Consider the following 21,030-nt stretch of genomic DNA (forward strand, 5'->3'; position numbering starts at 1 on the left):
GCTCGATCCCAGGACCCCGGGATCATGACCTGAGCCGAAGGCAGACGCTTAACGACTGAGCCACCCAGGCGCCCCGGGTAGCATGGACATTTTAACAATATTTGTTCTTCCAACCCGTAAGCATAGGAGGTCTTTCCATTTGTTTGTGGTGTCTTCAATTTCTTTCATCCATGTCTTAAAGAGTTTTCAGAGTACAAATCTTTCACCTACCTGCTTAAGTGTTACTCCTAGGTACTTTATTATTTTTGGTGCAAGTGTAAATGGGACAGTTTTCTTAACTTCTCTTTCTGCGGCTAGAAATGCAACGGATTTTATATCCTGCAACCTTACTGAATTCCTTTATCCGTTCTAGTAGTTTTTTGGTGGTATCTTTAGGGTTTTCGCTATACAGTATCATGTAAAGACTGTATTTTTTAAGAAAGAAAATGCTGAGTGGATTCCTTTCTTTGGAGGCCTGCCAGTGACTTCTCCCTAGCTGATGGCAGTGCAGTTTGCCAAGCAGCAGACTCCCGAGGTGGGCGAGCGGGGCTGCCTCTCCTAGCCTCAGCCGCCTCTCCTAGCCTCAGCCACCTCACTTCTGGGCACGACACCCAAGCCTCCACCTGCACCATCAACACCACTCAGCATTTGCAACACTTACCTCCTCTCGAGAAATTAGACCATAGCTTGATAGCAATTTCTATGTCAAATTTAACGGAGTATGAGAATCACTCTTAATTTCCAAAAAGAGGTCACAGGCACTAAACATCCTTAGACTGCTACAGACTGAAGGTCTGTGTCCTCTCAACATTCCTATGTTGACACCTAACCCCCAGAGTGGTGGTTTGGGGGGTGGGGATGGGGGCCTTTGGTAGGCGAGTAGATGAGGAGGGTAGGGTCCTTGTGAGTGGGATTTGTGCCCTTCCAAGAGCGAGCCCAGATAGCTTCCTCGTGAGGACAGAGGGAGAAGAGGCTGCCTATGAACCAGGCAGGCACAGCCCTCGCCAGAAACCTAATCTGCTGGAGCCTTGAGCTTAGACTTCCAGCTTCCAGAACTTTAAGAAATGAACACGTGTGGACTATAAGCGGGCCAGTCTGTGGTATTCTGTGACAGCACCCCAAGCAGACTGAGGTACAGACTTTCTCCCATTCAGAACTAACAACTCATGCACAGAATCCCTGGGTTGGCAGTTTATTGTAAAAAACAACGCCCCAGTTCCCACATCTTCCTTGGCCATCATTTTTCTTAACAGAAGCAGCTATGACAAATCGGGGGTGGGGGGTGGGGGGGATATATTATCTTTGCCAACTGACACATTTGCAGAGGATTCATGAGTAAGGATGATTCAAAAGCTCATGGTTGTACTCCTGAATCAGGCGAAGAGCAAATAACAATATAAGAACAGATTTTGTTTACAACAATATCATAATACAACGTTGAATCATTACAGTGCAGTGGTTATAATTAAGTTCACAATCGAATATGCGCAGCCCAAACCCCAGACACACTACAATCACCCAACTGCTTACAAACGGGAGGGATCGGTGCAAGCAGCTGCCACGTGAGGAGCGAAAATCAGAATCGGTACGGCTTTGCTGGCAGCGGGGCTCGGCACCGACAGCCCCCTACTACTCGGGGAGGCCCCGGGCCACCCTCACTTTGAGTCTTGGTCTTTCTTTTCATCCAAAAGGGCCGAGCGGATCCCCAGCTTTTTCAGTTCCTCCACCAGGTCCCCATTCTGGTGCATCTGCAGCAGAATGTCACAGCCCCCCACGAACTCGCCGTTGAGGTACACCTGCGGGATGGTGGGCCAATTGGAATAGTCTTTAATGCCTGCAGGGAAAGAACATTTAGGTGTCATTTAAATGCTCAGAGCTGAACTTTTCGTGACAAAATCTGTTTTCTACCCGCTCCTAGCACAACACCCAGTGTCCCTCCCCTGCGTCCCCCCAATCCTTGGGGAACCACGGGTCTGCCACAGAGTAGGGGGGCTTTAGAGTCAACTGGATCACTGTGTAAACGCTACCTTTTCTGATTACCAACCGTGAGGCCTCCCACAAGTCACTCAACTGCTCACCTGTTTCCACCCCCACCTCCCGAGGTTCTCCTGAGTACCGGGGAGGTGAGGCCCTGCAACGACAGCTGTCAGACCATCAACAGAGACTGATGGCGGACAACCCGACTGGTGGAAGTACGTCACGCCAGAGGTACAAAGCCATAGTCTCCCTTCATCTGCCAGACATGGATTCCGTGAAACAAAACTTAAATGCTAAGACTTCATTTTCAAATGGACTACTTAAGGGGCGCCTGGGTGGCTCAGTTGTTAAGCGTCTGCCTTCGGCTCAGGTCATGGTCCCAGGGTCCTGGGATCGAGCCCCACATCAGGCTCTCTGCTCGGCGGGAAGCCTGCTTCTCCCTCTCCCACTCCCCCTGCTTGTTTCCTCTCTCGCTGTGTCTGTCAAATAAATAAATAAAATCTTTAAAAAAAAAAAAAAACAAATGGACTACTTAACATGGGTCCATCACAGTATGTCTGCAGATGAGGCAGGCCTCACCTCAGGCTTTTCATGCCTGGCTGGGTTGGTGAACAGCACCAAGATGTTGAGTCACTGGGTTTTATTTTTAATAATCCTCATACCCAGAGGACAATCTCTTTCCTATGGCAGACTGCAGCCCTCACCCTATTCAGCCCCACGGGTGGGCTCTCCGTGGGGCAGGCTGATTTGGCTTAGCACAGAACTTGCAGGGACTGAGTCAAAGCAAGGAAAGGCCCGAAGCTCGGTTAAGGCCCATGTCCTGGGCCAGGTGCAGGGCCATGGGGTGAGAGAGACCCCCTCCCTGTTCTCAAGAGCTCACAGCAACCAACCAGCATTCATGTGATTGGTCCCGTGTGCGAAACGTTCTGAGGACACACAGAGATGAGGTGCCTCCTAGGACAGGGCAGCCACATGATTGTTCTGTTCAGTTCTGGACCATGGGGCTGATGGTCTTAACAAAACAGTAGGAAGAAAATGTGGTTTCAGTCTTAAGACAAAAGATTACTCTTTCCTCATGTTCTTCCACACCATTCCACCTCCTTTCTACAGATGAGAGACACTTTTAAAAATATATCCATCCATCCATAAAACATCTGTGTTGGTCCTATTAAAAACAGAGGATGATCAAAATCATGACATATGACAATTAATCACTATAGATCATAGTTGCTATTTTTATACTTCTACAGATAGGTAGGTATTTTTAAGTGGCCAAAATAAGCAGACAAAATAAAACAGAAAAGTCAACAGATTCTTCAAACAAAATACAATACTATGCAAATTAAAAATGGCTCAAGTGGTGGTTTTCATGTAAACAAACTAAAAATACAAAAACTGGTCCTTGATACCCTATCACTTATTATCAAACATTTATTTTCTAAATAAAATCACCAGTGACTTATAGGACTCAATCACAAGTCCTAAGATGCAATGTGTTTTCTCTTTTAAAAGTCACTACCTTCTAAAAAAATAATGACTTTGTTCTAAGCCCCCCAAAAGAGGGCTTTATCTTTCTCCTCCAGACTTCCCCTATGGAGAAAGGGCTACAATATCGTAGGCCCCAAAAAGCATTTTTTTTTGAGGTGTAATTGACATATGACATTATATTATTCCAGGTCTATAACATAATGATTTGATATTTGCATATATTACAAAATGATCACTACAGTAAGTCTAGTTACCATCCATCACCATACGCAGTGACAAAGGTTTCTTCTTGTGATGAGAACTTTTGAGATCTATTTTCTTAAAAACTTTCAAATATGCAATACAGTATTATTAAACTATAGTCACCATGCTGTACATTACAACCCCAGAAAAGCACACTTTCTAAGCCACTTTGGATGTCTTACAAAAAAAAAAATCAGCTAGAGGTATGGGGGTTACTAATAAAGGGAAAATTCCATTAACCATCAGAATATCTTTATAATACCAAATATCTAGATATATTAGAATATCTTGATCAATTCAAGTTTTTCATCCTGAATCCTAATATTTGATGTTACATAGATGACTCAGCATTTAAGTTTTATATATATATATATATATTTAAAAGCTCTATCCTCAAATAAGTTTATCAGAACTTATTCCACAACAAAGCCAGTTATAAATCTTTTTGACTGAGAGTGGGGGTGGGAATTAAGGCATGTTTAAAGTAAGTATGAATTTCTTTTAATTCTTTGAAACTTCCTCAAATATCTTCCATATTGTGTGCATGAACCATTTATGTGCATGGTTTTATATCTGGGTCTTTTTCAATTAGTAATACATTGCGTTAAGCCTTCCAAGACAATGAGTATCTATGGATTCTTTCAGTGAGTGCCTCCAATTTTTGAAACACCCCGAATATGAAAATAAATTTGCCATCTGAGGTTCACCCCAAACGACACACATCCAATCCTACCAAGTAGTTTTTTTAAATAAAATCTTTGCAAAGCAGAAGAATACGTTGCTCTCGTCAACCATGTTTACGGTACCACACTCAGTCAAAGCTTCAGGCTCGTCTCGTTCATGAAGCTTCACCTTGCTACAGGTCACATGTCCAGACTGGAGGGAAGAGGATGTGCGCCGCCAGGATCCACTGTTACCATTAAAACTACCAAACAAGTGGGCTTTCCAACCATCCTGAACATCTGACACATACAGGCACAAGCAGGGGACACAGACTCCTTCTAGACCCTGGGGCCAGGCTCTCTTGCCGAATAACTTGTAACAAGAACTCAGGAGAACCGGCCTCCAAGCCCATGATGGCACTGTGACAGAGGCCATGGTGCCTACTGGCTGATAAGTTTATCAAACGTAAACTTACCTGCTTCTTCGGTTTTAGGGTAACAAGCTTCACAGGCAGCTGGTATCAAGGCAAAGAGCTTTGGCCTCGTCAAAAAAAATACTGGTTTCCATTTTTTAGAAGTCCGATGACAGGTTTAAATATTTAAAGACATAGCCAAGTGATTCCTACAGCATGAAGCAAGTAACTTCCAATAATAAAAGACCACTGTTCATAAGTTGAAAATGAAAATGAATCCTGTCAATTCACATATTGTTTAGACACAGCTAATTTCTCTCACTTCTTAATTTTCAAAAACTGCAACATACGGCGATAGTTGTTACAAATTTCACTCCGAATAATTCAGAATCAGAGAGAGAAACTCTTAAAAATTAGGGAATCATACCCAAAAATGGATTTTAATGGTAATCATATTTTACAGATGACAGATGACAATGATTCAATTTGGAACAAAAAATATTGACTGCTAAGTTATATAACAGGGTAGTAAGAGGAATTGGGAGTAAGAAAGGAGGCAGTCTTATAAAATCAGTCTACAGATACCTACTGCCCCACCAAAAAAATGAATATTCCAAAGCATCAAATCAGAGGGGGGGGAGGTATTAGAAAGTTCCCTTCCAAAACTTTCAAAAGGGACTTTTCAAAATTCATCACATTTCAGAACATTAGACTTTGTTCCCAGTTTGGACAACAAATTATAGGAGCACCATAATTATAGTTTTCTTTTTTTCTTGGTAGATTTTCACCATAGGAGGAGCTTCCCATTCTGATGCAGATTAATTCTGCCTTGGGCAAGTCACTTCCCCTCCTCTAGCTTCCTAGCACAGAGAATGACGTCAGTACCACAGGAGATCATCAGAGGAGCTGAGAGCAAGGGAAGGGGCCAGTGACAGAGTGAACAGGGCACCCGCTTAGGGTCAGCCGGCTTTGGCCTGCCAGCTTGTAAATGCAGCATCAGATAAATCTGCTAATCTCTTAGCCTCAGTTTCCCTACCCTTGAAGTGGGAATAACTATACGCCTCATGGATTTAACATGCAGATGAAATGAGTGAAGGGATTAAACTCCCACAGTTCCAGGTACAAGGTGGATATTCTCTCCACCACGATATCCCCTACACCACCCTTCAGTCATGCTCCTCTGAGAAATACACGCAGTGGGGAAGAATAAAGGAAAAATACCACTCAGGTATGCCGTGCAGCATGAAAATACTCATTTGCTGAGCTAAGGGTTACTCAATTTCATACTCTTAAGTATTTTACATATACAACCTCACTTAACCTTTGCAAAAATCCTACAGGGAGTGCATAATTATCTCTATTTTACAGATGAAGAAACCAAGGCTCAGGGAGGGTATTTGACCAAAGTCACAGTGATGGCAAATGGTGGAGCCTGGATTTCCATCCAGGTTTCTGGGAGTCCGAAGGCCAGGTTCTAGACCGGCAGAGGTGGCCTCTGGCTTGTGGCTGGCATGTCACCCCTGCCCATGAACTACACTCACACTGCATGTGTATCCACAACACGTGGGACTGTTTCACACCTTTAACACAAATGGAATTGTGCCATAGTCACCTTTTTTGCAATTTATTTCATGACTAAACATTGTATTCTTTGAGATACAGTCACATGGAATCCATCTAGATCTAGTTAGTTTTGGCCACAACTTCGTTTTCCACCACATGACTACGCTACAGTTTGTTCATCCAGTCTGCTAATAGACCAAGATCCTCTCTTGCCAATTTTTCATTATTACAAGCAATGCGTCCATGAATACCCTTTTATCTGTCTTCTAACTCAAATACAGGGGGTCTTCCTCTGGAGAAAGGGGTGGCAAACTATGGCCATTGGGCCATATGTGGTCCACTTCCTGTTTTTGTAAATAAAGTTTTATTGGGACTCGGCCACACCCATCCATTTACGTACCTTCTGACTACTTTCACGCCACAACAGCAGAGTGGAATCCACACAGACTGAAGTATCTACTCTCTGGCCTTTGACAAAGGAAGTCTGCCAACCCCCACTCTAGACCGTATACCCAGGAGTAAAGCAGCTGGGTCTTCAGCTACGTTCACCTTCAACCCGATCCGGTACTGACAGTTACTCCTCCAAAGCGTTAGTACCCTTTTATACTCTCATCTGCAGCATGTAACACATCCGCCACACCAGCCCAGAAACACCACTTGTTAATCTGACTTCTAACATTTGCCAGTGTCATAGATTTGTTTCTGTTGCCTTAAACTCCCTGATACTGAAAAGGCCGCGCACATTTTCAAATGCTTAATAAACATTCAACAATAGGATAATGGCTATTCATTCAACAGACACTGCTTTTGATGCAAGGAACACAATGGTGATCTGAAGAGGCAGAAATTTAAGAGTGTTTATGTTTTTAAGAGCATGGAACAGAGTTGATGATATGACAAATAATAGTATTTACTTATTCATTATAACAATCATTGAGGGGCACCTGGATGGATCAGTCAGTTAAGCATCTGACTGGTTAAGTGTCTGACTCTTGGTTTCAGCTCAGGTCATGACCTCAGGGTCCTGGGATTGAGCCCCGTATCAGGCTCTGCACTGGGTGAGGAGCCTGCTTAGCATTCTCTCTCCCTCTGCCCCTCCCCCGTCATGTGCACATGCGCACTCGCTCTCTCTCAAAATAAATAAAATCTTTTAAAACAAAATCATGGAAAGCTCGCTCTGCATAAGCAATACACAAGGTACTCAGGCAGTGGCATAAGACATGTTCCCTGCTCTCGGGAGGGAAAATACTATGCCCAGATACGCATGATCTCAAATGCATTTTTTTAAAAAAACGATTAGAAGCTAGATCCAAATGTTAATAATGGTGGATATGGAATTACAGGTAATTTCCCTTTTCTTTATTACCTTCAGTGTTTCCAAGTTTCTTCAATGAGCGTGTTACATTTACAACAGAAAAATGAAAGAGATTCTTTGTTAGGCCAGGATTAGGATATGCTGACATCTGTCTACTGGGACCCAGTCCCTCTGTGGCCACCTTCTGTGTGTCTTCCAGATCAACAGGAAAAAGAAAAGACCTGAGAAAGACCTCACAGTCATCTTTGTTCCCCGGGTCACAGGCTGAGACCTCTCTGCATCACACGTCAGGGACAAGAAGACAGCGTCTGCGGGTGTTCCTCGGGCTTCAGGCCCTTCGTAAAGCTCTGACACAAGAAAAAAGGAAAGGCAATTTTGCAGGAGCCCCTCTCCAGTTACAAGCAGTGACCGTGGGTCTGGGAAAGGTGCACAGATGTATCTGTGGCTACCAAAAGCAAGCATCGGACAGCCTATCAGCTTCTCTCGGTAAAACTCAAGGGTGCAGAGAGCAAAGAGATGAAGAGTCGTCGTGTTTCTATAAAGTCTTACCCTGACTAAACTAATCCCCACTATGGGAACGTGCTCACACCACCCTGCCCCAGTCTGAAGGTCAATACTTGCATGCATGTTTATTTTGGTAAGCCACCAAAGAGGTGTGTGTTATGTCCAATATATATGCAACATATTTATTGACCAAGATAATAATCTGGTATGAAACAGACTGGGAATGAAAATGATGTAACTCAACGCTCAAGAAATTTAAGGGCGAAATTCCTGCTGCTGTTGCTTAAACACCTGAACGTGAGACTGGAAACCAGACGCATGACACGCATGACACGCAAGACAGGGACCTAAGTGCTATGAGTAAACCTTCTTACTTCTGCTCCTACTTTCTTCTTATATTCCAGTATACCCCATGTCCAGTTATGTTAAACGGGAGAACATGGGGTGCCTGGGTGGCTCAGTCGCTCAGGTCACGATCTCAGGGTTGTAGGATCAAGCCCTGAGTCAGGCTCCTTACTCAGTGGGAGTCTACTTGAGAATTCTCTCTCTCCCTCTCTCTCTGCCCCCTCCCCACTGCTCGCTCGCTCTCTCTCTCTCTCAAATAAATAATAAATAAATCTTTAAAAAAGAAAAGACTGGTGGTGTGAGTTGAATTGTGCCCCCTAAGAAGATATGTTCAGGTCCTAATTTCTCTTCCTCCCACCCCTCCCCTCTGTGCTCTCTCTCTCTCTCTAAAATAAATAAATAAATCTTAAAAAAAAAATTAAGAATAAAAATAAACAGAACAGAAACCACAAACCAAAGACCCTCAAAACCTTATACTAAGCAAGCTGTCAATGATGCGACTTTTTATTAACAGTCCTACCAGACATTTGCAGGGTACCTGTGGTAAGGTCCCCGCAGAAAGATTGCAGAGTAGTTTCCCCTATCTTATCTTTTCTTTTTAAATTTTTATTGTTATGTTAATCACCATACATTACATCATTAGTTTTTGATACAGTGTTCCATGATTCATTGTGCATAACACCCAGTGCTCCATGCAGAACGTGCCCTCCTCAATACCCACCACCAGGCTAACCCATCCTCCCACCCCCCTCCCCTCTAGAACCCTCAGTTTGTTTTTCAGAGTCCATCGTCTCTCATGGTTCGTCTCCCCCTCCGATTTCCCCCCTTTCATTCTTCCCCTCCTGCTATCTTCTTCTTTTTTTTTTTTTTCTTAACATATATTGCATTATTTGTTTCAGAGGTACAGATCTGGGATTCAACAGTCTTGCACAATTAACAGCACTCACCATAGCACATACCCTCCCCACCGCTATCTTATCTTTGAAGCAGAGCAGCCTGCTGCTGGGTGAAGACTGCAGCTCCCCCCCCCCTTGTATGTGTGTGTGAAAAACACCCCAGGGCCTAGCAACAGTCTAGATACCTGGTGCCTAGTGGCACTCGAGCAGGAAACAACAAACAGGATTAGGAGCCTAATACAGGGCAATATCACACATAGCTGGTAACGTTAACCTGCCTTCCCTCCTCCTAGTTTCCACCCACCAAAACCCAAGAGTTTCCCAGGGATTAATCTGGGGAAAAAAATACTGACTCTGAGAACCACAGATTCCAAGTGATAAAAAGGCTCCTATTGAGTGGTGCCTTCTGCGTTCCAGATGAAATGATGGGCACTTTCTAAAAAGTTTTACCTTCTCTATTTTTCCTCATAAAACTTTTGTCAAGTTTGGTTTCCTTATCTTCCTATTACCGAAAAGGAAAATGCAGTAATGTGACTTGTTTAAGGTTGCACAGTTGATTGGCTGCAGCCAGGTTCCAGCCCCAAGCCTTTCCACCACACCAGCCTGTCTGGAGGGAGGACTAGGACTATCATTCCAACCGGAGAACAACAGTCCTAAGTACGTAATAACAAACTGTGGAATTCTAAATGTAGAGTAACGGGGAACCTGGTGCCTGGTAAAACTGTTTTTAGAACACTGTAACTAAAGAATAGCACTAGGCTCACGGAGATAGATGCCAGGACTCGGTCACTGGAGGTCTCTAACTGGAATGCAGGATACTAAGCCGCCCGCTAGGAGGTACACGCACAGCCTCCCCATTTCTCCACCAACTCTGACCAAGGAAGGACGCTCGCCAAGGAGCAGATCCATGTACTCCACTGGCCCTGTCCTCCTCCCCCACTGAGATACATGTAAGGTTTCTGGCACGGTGCTCAGCATAAAAGGTACTATTAGCTGTCAGGGCCCTCCCTCCTCCCCATGAGCCAGCGACAACCACAGGACCTGCTGCATCTGGCCCCACACCCTGATTGGCCCCAGGTTCCTTGAGCTCCACCCTTGAGTTAGCTAAGGCCCAGGGGTCATTCTTCATCCCTCTCCCCACAAGCCTCTCCAAGCCCTAGCCCCCACCCCCCCCCAATCCGGCCCTGTCCTCGAGTATCTAAAAACAAAGTTCATGTCTTTTTCTTCAACACCAAGTGATCCCCACTAAGACCAGTCCAAAAGCTGTGTCCACCCCCTCTTCGCAGCAACAACATAGGATGGTTCCTGACACCCCCAGCCCTGAGGCACCAGGCTAGTCTCTGACCCCACCAGCCTCTGACAAGGGCAACTTCGGCCCTCCGTCTACCATCAACAGCACCAGCTCCTTACCACGAGACAGGCCAATCCCTCAACGTGTCCCCCAAAGTGCCTACCTTAGTGGTTCTTACCGTATCCCTTCCCACCACTTCCCTCGGACCGAGCCTGAGCGATCTGGCCCCAAAAGGCCTCTCTCGGCTCAGCGTGGGGACCGGTGAAGAGCTAGGACTTACCCAATGCCCAAGTTGGCAAGAGCACCAGATGCCCAGATCCTCAGGACCCACTTCAAGTCAATCATGCCCCCACCCGACCCCGAATACAGAGCAGTAGCCCGTGCCCCGACCCGCTCGAACCCCCCCCCCCCAGAGCTTGCGCGGCTCACCCCAGCCCCGCCGAGCGGCCTCGGCCCGTCGCCCCTCACCCGGAGGGCCCTGACCTTGCCGGAGCTGGGGGTCGTCCAGCACGTTGTAGGCCGCGTAGTTGCGGACGCCGTGCAGCCGCAGGATCTGCACCACCGCGTTGCTGAAGCCGCACTGGGGCTGCTCCGGAGTCCCCTTGAGGAAGACCACCACCTTGTCCTTCTTCACCAGGGCGTCCAGTTGCTCCGCCGAGCTGCCCCCGCCGCCGCCCGAGCCCGCCGTCCGCACGCCTGGGCCCCGCAGACCGCCGCCGCCCGCACCGCGCCCCCAGCGGAGCAGAGCCGCCGCCGCCCGGCTCAGGGATCCGCTCATCCCCGCACGTCCGCCGGACCCCTCGTCGGCCCGGGACCTCGGCTCGGCCCCCCCACGCCCCCGCCCCGTAGCCTTCCCCGGGCCCGCGGCAGCTCGGCCCGCCCCCCGGAGGATCTCATTGGGCTGGCTCCGAACTTCTCCCCGTGATTGGACAACGCTAGCCCGCACTTACTCGATTCTACCAATCATATGGCTCGTCCGGCCCCCGACAGATTGGAGGCGGTCCTTAAACTTAAGCCGCATCCTACAGCTTACTATTGGCCGCTGGCAATCGCTTTGTCAGTTGATTGGAGAGAGTGAATGTCCATCAGCGTCACGCTCCGATGCAAGGAGAGGCGAGACGAGGGGGAAGACGACTTCCCTCCGGAGGGTAGACGGGCCTGCTGGGATACTCCCGGATGACTGGGGGAGGCAGTGGGCGGGTTTCGGCCTTCCGCGGAACGCCGGGAAGGGGTCACTTCCAGGCGACGGTTCCGGTTCCGGTGTAGGCGGTGGTTGAGTTGCCGTGGCAACGCGGTAGCCGGGCGCCGAGTTCCTGCATCAGGGACGGCGGCGGGGCTGGAGTCGGCCCGGGTCCGCCTTTGCAGCCTAGGTGAGCGATCCCGGCGCCTCCGTAAGGCCGCGGCCGGAAGCGGCCGTTCGTGGCAGGGACGGGCCGGGGCCGGGCTCTCGCGGCCGGGACTCCCGCGTCAAGGCGGGGACCACGTGTCGGCCGTCCGTCGGCCCCGCCGCCCGCGTGGGAGCAGAGGCCCACACCCGGCCCCAGGGCTTCCGTCTCCAGCGCACGATTATTTCTCCAAAACAACTATTATTTAAAAAGTGTGTAAGATTCCCTTGTTTGCGTGGTCCCCTCCGGGTTTGGGGCTTCGTGGACTTTGCAGCCCACTTAAGTCCTTTGGCCTATGGCCCAGGAAAGCTTTGTTGAATGGGGAGCTAAGAGGGAACTGGTTCGCTGGACAGACGTTCCCTGGGCTGCTGCTGCGTGCCGGGCACGGTGCCAGCGCGGAATGTCCAGAGAGACTGGGTGCCCAAAGCTGGTCGTCAGCGGGGGAACTGAGAAGCAGGTACAAAGGAGGGCTCACTGCTTTCTCTGTTCTCCATTGTGCGCAGTGCACCTTGACATGCAGTCGTTAGCTGGTTTATTGAGTTCCCTCCCGGGCGCTGGAATTAACTCGCTGCTGCATCCTCAGTACCCAGAGCAGTGCTTGGGACCGGGCAGGTGTGCCTGTTGGTGGAATGAACAGTTGCGGAAGATCGGGACTCGAGTGAAATCCATCTGTAGTCTTGGAGCCGTGCTGGGTTGGTGGTACCCTGGGGCACACCAGACTTGCAGAAAAAGCATACTCCGGAGGAAGCTGAGGCATGACTGCTCAAGAGCCAGCGGTTCTATGTGCAATTTTCCTCTGATAGTCCTGGGTACTGTTGCCACGGTGATAACGACTGCGCCATGTCGTTATCTATCGACCAACAGTAAGAGAAGCTTTGCAGTCGAGATATTGTTTAACAGACGGAGTGGTTTCTGTTGGACACTAAGTACTGCTACAGGTTACTTTTAAAAAACAAAAAAGCCTTAAGTATTTTAAAAATTGTTGCTGGAGGTGACGGGCTTTTGTTTCCGCGGTTCTCAGATTTAAAACCAGAAAATTAGTAGGGATGCTGTTAGCAAGTACTCTTGCAAGTAATCATTCAGCATGAAACTTGAACCTTAGTAGACTGAGAATGGATTCAAGATACTACTCAGAAGTGTTCCTCAGTGACCTATTTATTTCATCCTCATTGATGCTATGGCTGGGTGATAGTTTTCTAATGGGGGACCCAAAATTGATCAGCTCCTTACAGAATCCTTTTTTTTCCTCCCCCAGATTCATGGATTCCAGGTAAATCGGAGGAACAGGAATATATAGGAAGTGTGGGGGTGCTGAAGCCCAGGCGTTCCAGAAGACCTGCGTCTGGTGCACTTACATTAGAGAATAGATTATTTCCCAAATCACCTCATTTTCCCTCAGGCTTATGTTATAGTAACTTTGGGTTGGTTTGTTTGTTTTTAAATAAATGTTGGTAATTTGTTCCTGAAAATCTCCAGCTGTTCATTGCCTACTCTAAACTGTCTGATCTGTTTTTGTATTGACTGGAATAGAGAGAAGAGCCCACAGACTTATATTCTGAAGAGGCAGAGACGTAGGACAGTGACGGGGAGTGGTGTATCTCTTCCCTAGTGTGTAACGACGGTTTGGAAGCCAAGTTGTCTTTCTTAGTTATCAGACATTTTATTAAACTGAGAATAGAGCTGTCGTTAGAGATTACGAGTAAACCTTGAGCAGGAAGAATACGGAGCCTGTGTTCTTCAAACCTACAGTAAGTAGAGTTGCTGTGTGCGGTAGAGACTAAGAACATAGGTGAAACCTCAGGATTTAGGAAAGCCTGTCTGTGCTCCTTGAGGACGCTCAGTGGCTGGCTTTGATAGCATGATCGAAGGCAGGAAGATAAATCAGGTAGCTAAACCAAAGAACTTAAAACTATAGATCTAAATTTTAAGTTTTTACTAAAGCAACCAAAAATATAAAATACTATGTATGTTGAACATATTCTTTTCTGTATTTAATTTGAAAGCCACTCTTGGAGTACTGGCACCAAACATGATTAAAAGCACCTGGGTGGCTCAGTCAGTTGAGCGTCCGACTCCTGATTTCGGCTTGGGTCAGGATCTCAGGGTCGTGAGATCAAGCCCCATGTTGGGCTCTACTCAGAGTCTGCCTGAGATTCTCTCTCTGTCCCTCCCCCTGTTCATGCACACTCTAAATAAAGAAAGAAAGAAGTGGAAAAAATGGTGTTCAAAATATTTCTCCCAAAGCATCAAACTCTTATGTGTAATTTGGCATTTTAGTTTTGAGGTTTCTCTTTAGAAATTCTATTATGACTGAATCACTATGTTGCATACCTGAACCTAATATAACGCTGTGAGTTAACTATACTGGAATTAAAAGAGAAAAAAAATTCTATAATGAAAATGTGACAAAAATAGACTTCTTAAACAGTTGTCAGAAATCTGCACTTAAACTCCAATGTATTTGGGTGTTGAACACAGAAGTCAATAGTCATTATCAGTTTGTGATCTCTCCCACCTGGACATTAGTGAGAAGGTAGGGCTGGGAAGTACACAGAAACTTCCTGGATCCTGGGATTTGGATCACAAAGTGTAATTAGATCGCAAACTAAATAACCATGCCATGAATAAACATGCTGACTCAAGCATCCTAAAAATGTTTTTCTCCCTGTGCTTATTTATAGATAAGGTTTTACTATATACCCACCCCTCCAAAAGCAAATTCATCATTGAACCTATGGTTAAAAACCTTACAAATGTGAGATTCTTCCTATATATCAGCCCTCAATGAAGAGTCAGGATTACTGAGCCCAAGAGGATCCATTATTTGAACACTCAGGATTATATGTGTCCATACCCTGACTTCAGTCTTGAACTCCCTGCTTCATTCCTGCAAAGAGGGTGTATTTCTGTGCCTCTCATACATGATACAGACATGGGAGGCCTGAGCTGGCCAGAGCATTCTCTTAAGTGTCATTTTAAGAGAAAAGTGGCTGCTTGGACTGCGCCGGGGGTTGAGCCACCCAACATTCCTGAGCTAAAATAACATTTGAGACCCAGAGTTCCATAGCCGTGAGCCGGAACTTGAACCCTTTTCTCAGTGGTGCCCTTAGCTATTATCCAGTAATTTTAGAGCATCACCACAATCATGGAATTAGCTTGATTCCCCAGCTCCCCTAAAAATAGTGTAACGTGTGAGAAACCAAGGCAATGCCCAGCCCCCTGAGAGCATTTTTGCCAATCCGTCATGCCAACATAGAAATGCCTTTTGGATTCTTACTTCCTCTCTGACGAGACAGCTGGTTTTCTAAATACTCCTCTGGCCATGGGAGAGGCTTCAGTCGTGCTAATCTCTCTTCCACCTCACGTGGGCTCGGCCTAGAGACAGGAAGGCAGGCCTCATCAGGGCCCCTTCCCATGGGTCCCGCTCTCCTCCTCTGGGTGAAATGAAGAGGAATGGTGTGCTGTAAACTGGGGTAGCTGAGCCTAGACAGACATTGGGAGATGCAGCTGAAGAAGCATTTATGAGAAGCCTGGACGCCACAGCAGTACCTGATTCTGTCCTGGGATTTGGATGGCAGAGGTGTGAGGCCTGGGTTCTAGTGCTGACATCACTTAGACTTATCAGTTCCTTCTCTTGGGGATTTTCCACCCCTCCTCTCTTCCGCTTCCTGGGTTTGTGAAAACTGTGTTTGTGATGTCTGCAAAAGTTTATGTCTATTCCAAGATGTCTTTATATGAGGGCTGCAGAGTTTTAAGAAACCCATTTATACTCCTTTCTGCTCCTAAACAATTACCCCCCAAATAATTCCATCTTGCATGTGCAGCATCCCATTGTGTTCTTGTACATGAACTCATTTGAACCTTTCATTAACTCCAGTGGTCCCCAAATTATGTTCTCTCTCCAGCATTTGTTTATAACATCTTTTGGCAGACCGAGCACTTTGGGTTCCTCTATGTGTTGTGTTGCCTTCAAAGCACTTTTTTTTTTCTGCTGAATCACCAGCAAGTCCTGCAGAAAATCAAATATTCCTGAATTATCTTCGCTGTGTGTGTATCTATTGGATACAGATGTGATCTGTAGACTCTCTGAAACTAAAATGGCAACAGTTTCAGCCCAAAAATCCCAAGAAAAAAATATCAACATAGCTTTTCACTTCGGAAGCTCTGTGGTCCTTTGTCCCCATGCTGCTTTTCTGCATTAAGGCTCGAACTCTGCTGTAGGCCTTTAAAATCAGGCATGTGCTGGACTATGCTCTATTGAGAACCTCATTTTATTCAGAGGAAAAGAACCCCAATCAAAACCTCCTAAAATATTAAGAAGTAAGTGGTAATCAGAAACCATGTGAAGACTCGATTAAATGTGATAAAATAGTTGATTTTTCCTCAACTGTCTGTTTAATGAAATTTTTCATGTTTTACATTATGTGTGTGTGTTTGTTTGTTTGTTTTTGCCAGCAGATAGTTTCCATAGCTCAAACTGTTACTATATGCCAGCAGCTTCTGAGAAGGTGTCTGGACCCCGGGGTGTAAAAATCAAGCAGCCCGTGCTGTTGTGTGTCAAGCCTGTATGAAGACTTGTCTGTTAGCAGAAGGTTTCGTCTCCCTCTGATGATCACCCGAGTTTGCAGCCGGAGGAACATTTAGAAAATTTTCATTGTTTTCTTTTGAATGATTGCTAAGATGTATTGCCAGGGCCATAAATACTCTAGGATGAGTCAGAATTTCACTTTGTACTTCAGCCTTTGAGTCTGAATAATTTCATGCCCTCAATTAAATCTGGCCATCGGTGGGTGGGGTTCCGTTGCCCCAGCCTTCTACAACAACCCCTCCAGCCAAGGATGGGAAATCACCCCGTTTGACAGAGAAGCGGGGGCGGGTTGGAAGTGGGAGGAGACGTTAACTGTTTGTTTTCCTTTACAGGGAAAAATTGGAGGATTTTAAGTAATTTTTTTTCTTTTATGGCCGGAAAAATCCCTTTTGTTAATTCTAAACTTTATACTTTTTGAGAGTGTAGCCTCCTGAGATACAATTAATTGATATCAGATTTCTGTAAGCTGGAGTTTGAGAGTTTTAATAAAAGACTACATTATAAACCAATCATACTCTGTAAAAGAAAAAAAGGGGAAGCGCTTTGCAAAAATTGGGTGACCAAGAGAATCGTGTATGAAAAGCCTTGAGGAAAAGGTGACACATCTGAGGCCGTCTCCGCCCTGCTGATCTGCAGTGACCGGGCACTCTCTTTTCTGCGGGGACCTGTGTCTGCGCAGCGCTGAGTGTCTGTGTCCCACTGGGTCATCTCCCTTCACCCCATGCAGCTGCAGCCCTGTGATAGAGCACACACCCTGCTGGCTGGCTGCTGGTTGGGGACGAGGCCAATAATATCCTTTTACTTGAAGGGATTTTTGCTCATGTTCAGAAGTAGCGCGTGTCTTTCAAAATCATTGTCTTTTGAGAAACTTGGAGCACTTCCCGAGCACCCGCCTTTCCCTGCACAGCCTGTAGGGGGCACTAGTCTATTTAGGAAGCCAGACAGCGGGTGCCCACAGCAGCTCTCCCTGTCCTTGCACAAGGTGTCTGGGAAGTCATCTCCTTGCCGGATTCCAGGGAGAGGCCCTCAGTCCTGCAAGGCCTGCTCTTGTTTTAGGGACGGGCTAACTTTTCTAACATGACAGTCACAACGCATGAGAAGCAGTAAACTCGAAAGGCTCAGACTAAGGGCAAGAAGAAGCCCTGACAACCAGGTTAACAGGAGATTGTACAAACGAAGAAGCAGACTCTCTGGGATTTTTTTTTTTTTTTTTTTTTTGGTAGAGCAGCATTCTGGGAGCATTTGATGTAAGCAGGGCAAACAGCCCTCACATGTCACTATGCCTTGCTCTTTAGAGCCTCATAAAATAATTCCAAGGCACCAAGAACATTATATTCCACAAGCTTTGGTGAAGAAGTCGGGGAAACAGCATATATCATATTGCCTACACTAATTATACATACGTGGCTTCATTAAATGGGTTGGGTTAGGGGCACCTGGGTGGCTCAGTCGTTAAGCGTCTGCCTTTGGCTCAGGTCATGATCCCAGGGTCCTGAGATGGAGCCCCGCATCGGGCTCCCTGCTCCACGGGAAGCCTGCTTCTCCCTCTCCCACTCCCCCTGCTTGTGTTCCCTCTCGTGCTGTCTCTCTCTCTCTCTCTGTCAAATAAATAAAATCTTAAAAAAAAAAGGGGGGGGTTGTGTTAAAAAATAAACTTCAGGGGTGCCTGGATGGCTCAGTCGGTTAAGCATCTGACTCTTGGTTTCGGCTCAGGTCATGATCTCACAGTCTTGGGCCCGAGCCCTGTGTCGGGCTCCGCACTCAGCGGGGAGTCGGCTTGGGATTCTCTCTCGCCCTCTCCCTCTGTTCCTCACCTCTGCGTGCGTGTGCCCTTCTGCTCTCTCTCTCTCTCTCTCAAACAAACTTCAAAGGAATACTGTCTTCCATCATTATGCCAGATAAACAATATTATCCAACATCTGTTAGGTACCTCCTATTAGTCCATGGTAAGCCCCTTAGAAATACTAAGTTTAATTAGATGGTAAGGGATTGAATGATATTGGCATACGGTTGGATCTTTGCAAACTGTGAACCACATGTTGGGCTTGAGAGAGCTCGGCCAACAGCAAGCCTAGAGACGGCCATCCATACGACATCTGGATGCTGTTGTAAAGCGCAATCTGGAATGCGCACCTAGAGGCATCGTAGAATGTAACCACTTCGCGTCCTACGGCCCAGCCCCTACTTCCCTGCTGTAGGGAGCCAAGCCCTTCAGAGGCTGTGTGTGGATCACAGTTTTATTTTTTTCTGCCCCCCTCCCCGCCACTAGACCATCAGCTTCTAGTCCAACAGAATTCATTATTTTGCCCCTGGTCCTTAGCCCTGTACCTGGCACTTAGTATGTGCTCCACGCATAATTCTGGAGTAAAGAACACGTACCACAGTGAGCAATCCCAGATTGCACGAAACTCCTAACCCCGACCACAGATACTGCAGGATTTGAAGACACATTCTGGCATGGATGCTAAGGAGGATACAGCGTGCAGTGAGACACTCCCACTCCCAAGGGCCTCACAGTCATATGATGGGGACAGATGCAAGAAAACAGTACAGCGAGTCAGGCCAGAGAAAGCTTGGTAGAGGGGACAGTGCTTGAACTGTGTCGAAAGAAGGGTGGAGAGCCGCTGTTTGAAAGGGAAGGACGATCCAGGGCAAAGGCTCTGAGGCCCACGCACGCTCCGGGAAGATATGAAATGTGGACACAGCTGAGGGCCTTGGGCTCTCCTCCCCGGGGCGGGAGAAGGTCACCGAAGGAGTGTAAGCTGCAGAGCTCTGGGGAGCTGCCCCAGACAGGCATGTTGAGGATGAAAGGGAGGCGGCAGATTGGCTGAGGGGGGCCAGGCAGGGACTGGGGTGAACGAGGGGTTCCCTTAGGACCTACGGCATCTGGTGCCTGGCCGGAGGTGGGGAGCGGGCTGGGAAGGAAAGGCGGGGACTCAGGCTTATCCCCAGGTTTCTGGCTTGGCAGCCCGTGGCTCCTCCTTGCTGAGGCTTGGGATACAGGGGAGAAGGGGGGCGGGGATTGAAGGGCAAGTCATGAATGCTTCCGGACATTTTGAAGGGACTCAAAATCATTAGATTGTATCTAAAATATGGGGTCACGGGGTGCCTGGGTGGCTCTGTCAGTTAAGCGTCTGCCTTCAGCTCAGGTCATGATCCCAGGGTTCGGGGATTGAGCCCCACATCGGGCTCCCTGCTCCGCAGGGAGTCTGCTTCTCCCTCTCCCTCTGCCCTTCTCCCCCCCGCCCTTTGTGCTCTCTCTCTCACCCTATCTTAAATAAATAAAACCTTTTAAAAAATAAAATATGGGGGCATGTTACACTCAGATTGTTGCCTCTATAAGTCTGGGCTATAGATTTGGGCAGGGAGAGCGAGAAAAGGAACAATAGAAGAACCTGGAGAACATGTGCAGTTAGGGAAGGACAGGCCATGGGACTGAGAAGAGGCAGGAGGAGAGGCCAGAAAGGACCGGAGTGTCGCCTGGACGATCGGGCAACTGAGGTAAGCATGGTGGTGGGCCGCAGCGATCAGGGTGTCCCCTGGACCTCTCAGGGTCTCTGGAACACGAAGGAGCCAGGCCAGTGGACGTGGAAGGTGGCTTCTGGCCGTCACCTCTGCGTATGCAGGCAAACCGAGGGTTTGTAAGCCAAGCACATGGGGTCCAGTCCTTTTGCCCCGATTCAACCGTGAACAAGCAAACATTTCAGTGTGGATGGTGAACAGCCTTGACTCCCAGGCGTCATGCCAGCAAGGACCTTTCAAACACCCAAGGACACCGAGATGTGTGTGCTGCCTTCTCTCCCACCTGTTCACCGGGCTGCTTCTGTCTGCCGAGTCCCGCTTTTTAACTGGCCAGGAGGCGCGGTGAGCAGCCCTTGCCATCCTTCTCCGCACGCCGGCTCTGCAACATCAAAGGAGAAGTGGAGGACGGAAGTTCGTTAAAATCCTGGGCCGGGTGCAGCGCCTGCCGAGCAGGGACTTGCAGCCGTCCGTCTAGAAAGCACCGGATCCGTGCGTCTGGGCTCAGCCGTTTGCAGCAAAATTCTAACACGCTGTGGACGAGGCTCCTTTAGGGAAAGGGCCTCGTCTGCTGGGGAATCGCCTTGGGCCCTCAAGGACTGTCCTCAAGAGCTTGAGGTGTCACCCAGACCGGGGACCTGTTAGGCACAAGCCCCTCCGGCTGGAAAGCACAGCGTCCTGAGGGTGGGCTTCCCCAAAGAGCAGAGCCCCGCCTGCTCGTGCGCTGCTGGAGGGTACCCCCCCGTGCCCCGAATGCCCTGCCCGGGTTCCACCACCCACTGGCCAGGCGGGGCTCCGAGGCCTCCCGGCCCCCTGGGCACAGTACTTCCACAGCACACAGCACTTCTGCAGTACCTATCAC

General features: G+C 47.7%; 1 protein-coding gene and 1 non-coding gene across 2 annotated transcripts; one reads left to right on the forward strand and one right to left on the reverse strand.

The window, feature by feature from the left end:
* Positions 1-1,155: 1,155 nt before the first annotated feature.
* On the reverse strand, positions 1,156-11,534 carry GLRX5 (glutaredoxin 5). Its single transcript, XM_034992401.1, has 2 exons — positions 11,160-11,534; positions 1,156-1,813 (listed from the first exon to the last, which is right to left on the reverse strand). The coding sequence occupies exons 1-2, from the start codon at positions 11,452-11,454 to the stop codon at positions 1,635-1,637; spliced, it is 474 nt and encodes a 157-aa protein (XP_034848292.1). The 5' UTR covers positions 11,455-11,534; the 3' UTR covers positions 1,156-1,634.
* Positions 11,535-12,727: 1,193 nt separating this feature from the next.
* On the forward strand, positions 12,728-13,001 carry LOC118002753. Its single transcript, XR_004677141.1, has one exon.
* The last annotated feature ends 8,029 nt before the right edge of the window (positions 13,002-21,030 follow it).

This window comes from Mirounga leonina, unplaced genomic scaffold (genome assembly GCF_011800145.1).
Source record: "Mirounga leonina isolate KUSES-001 unplaced genomic scaffold, KU_Mleo_1.0 Mir_82, whole genome shotgun sequence".
NCBI lineage: Eukaryota > Metazoa > Chordata > Mammalia > Carnivora > Phocidae > Mirounga > Mirounga leonina.

Excerpts from the sequence above, each read along its gene's own strand:
- GLRX5 (XM_034992401.1), bottom strand. The coding sequence starts at position 11,454 with ATGAGCGGATCCCTGAGCCGGGCGGCGGCGGCTCTGCTCCGCTGGGGG. Across the intron at positions 1,814-11,159 it reads CGACCCCCAGCTCCGGCAAG|GCATTAAAGACTATTCCAAT; the intron begins GTCAGGGCCCTC and ends CTTTCCCTGCAG.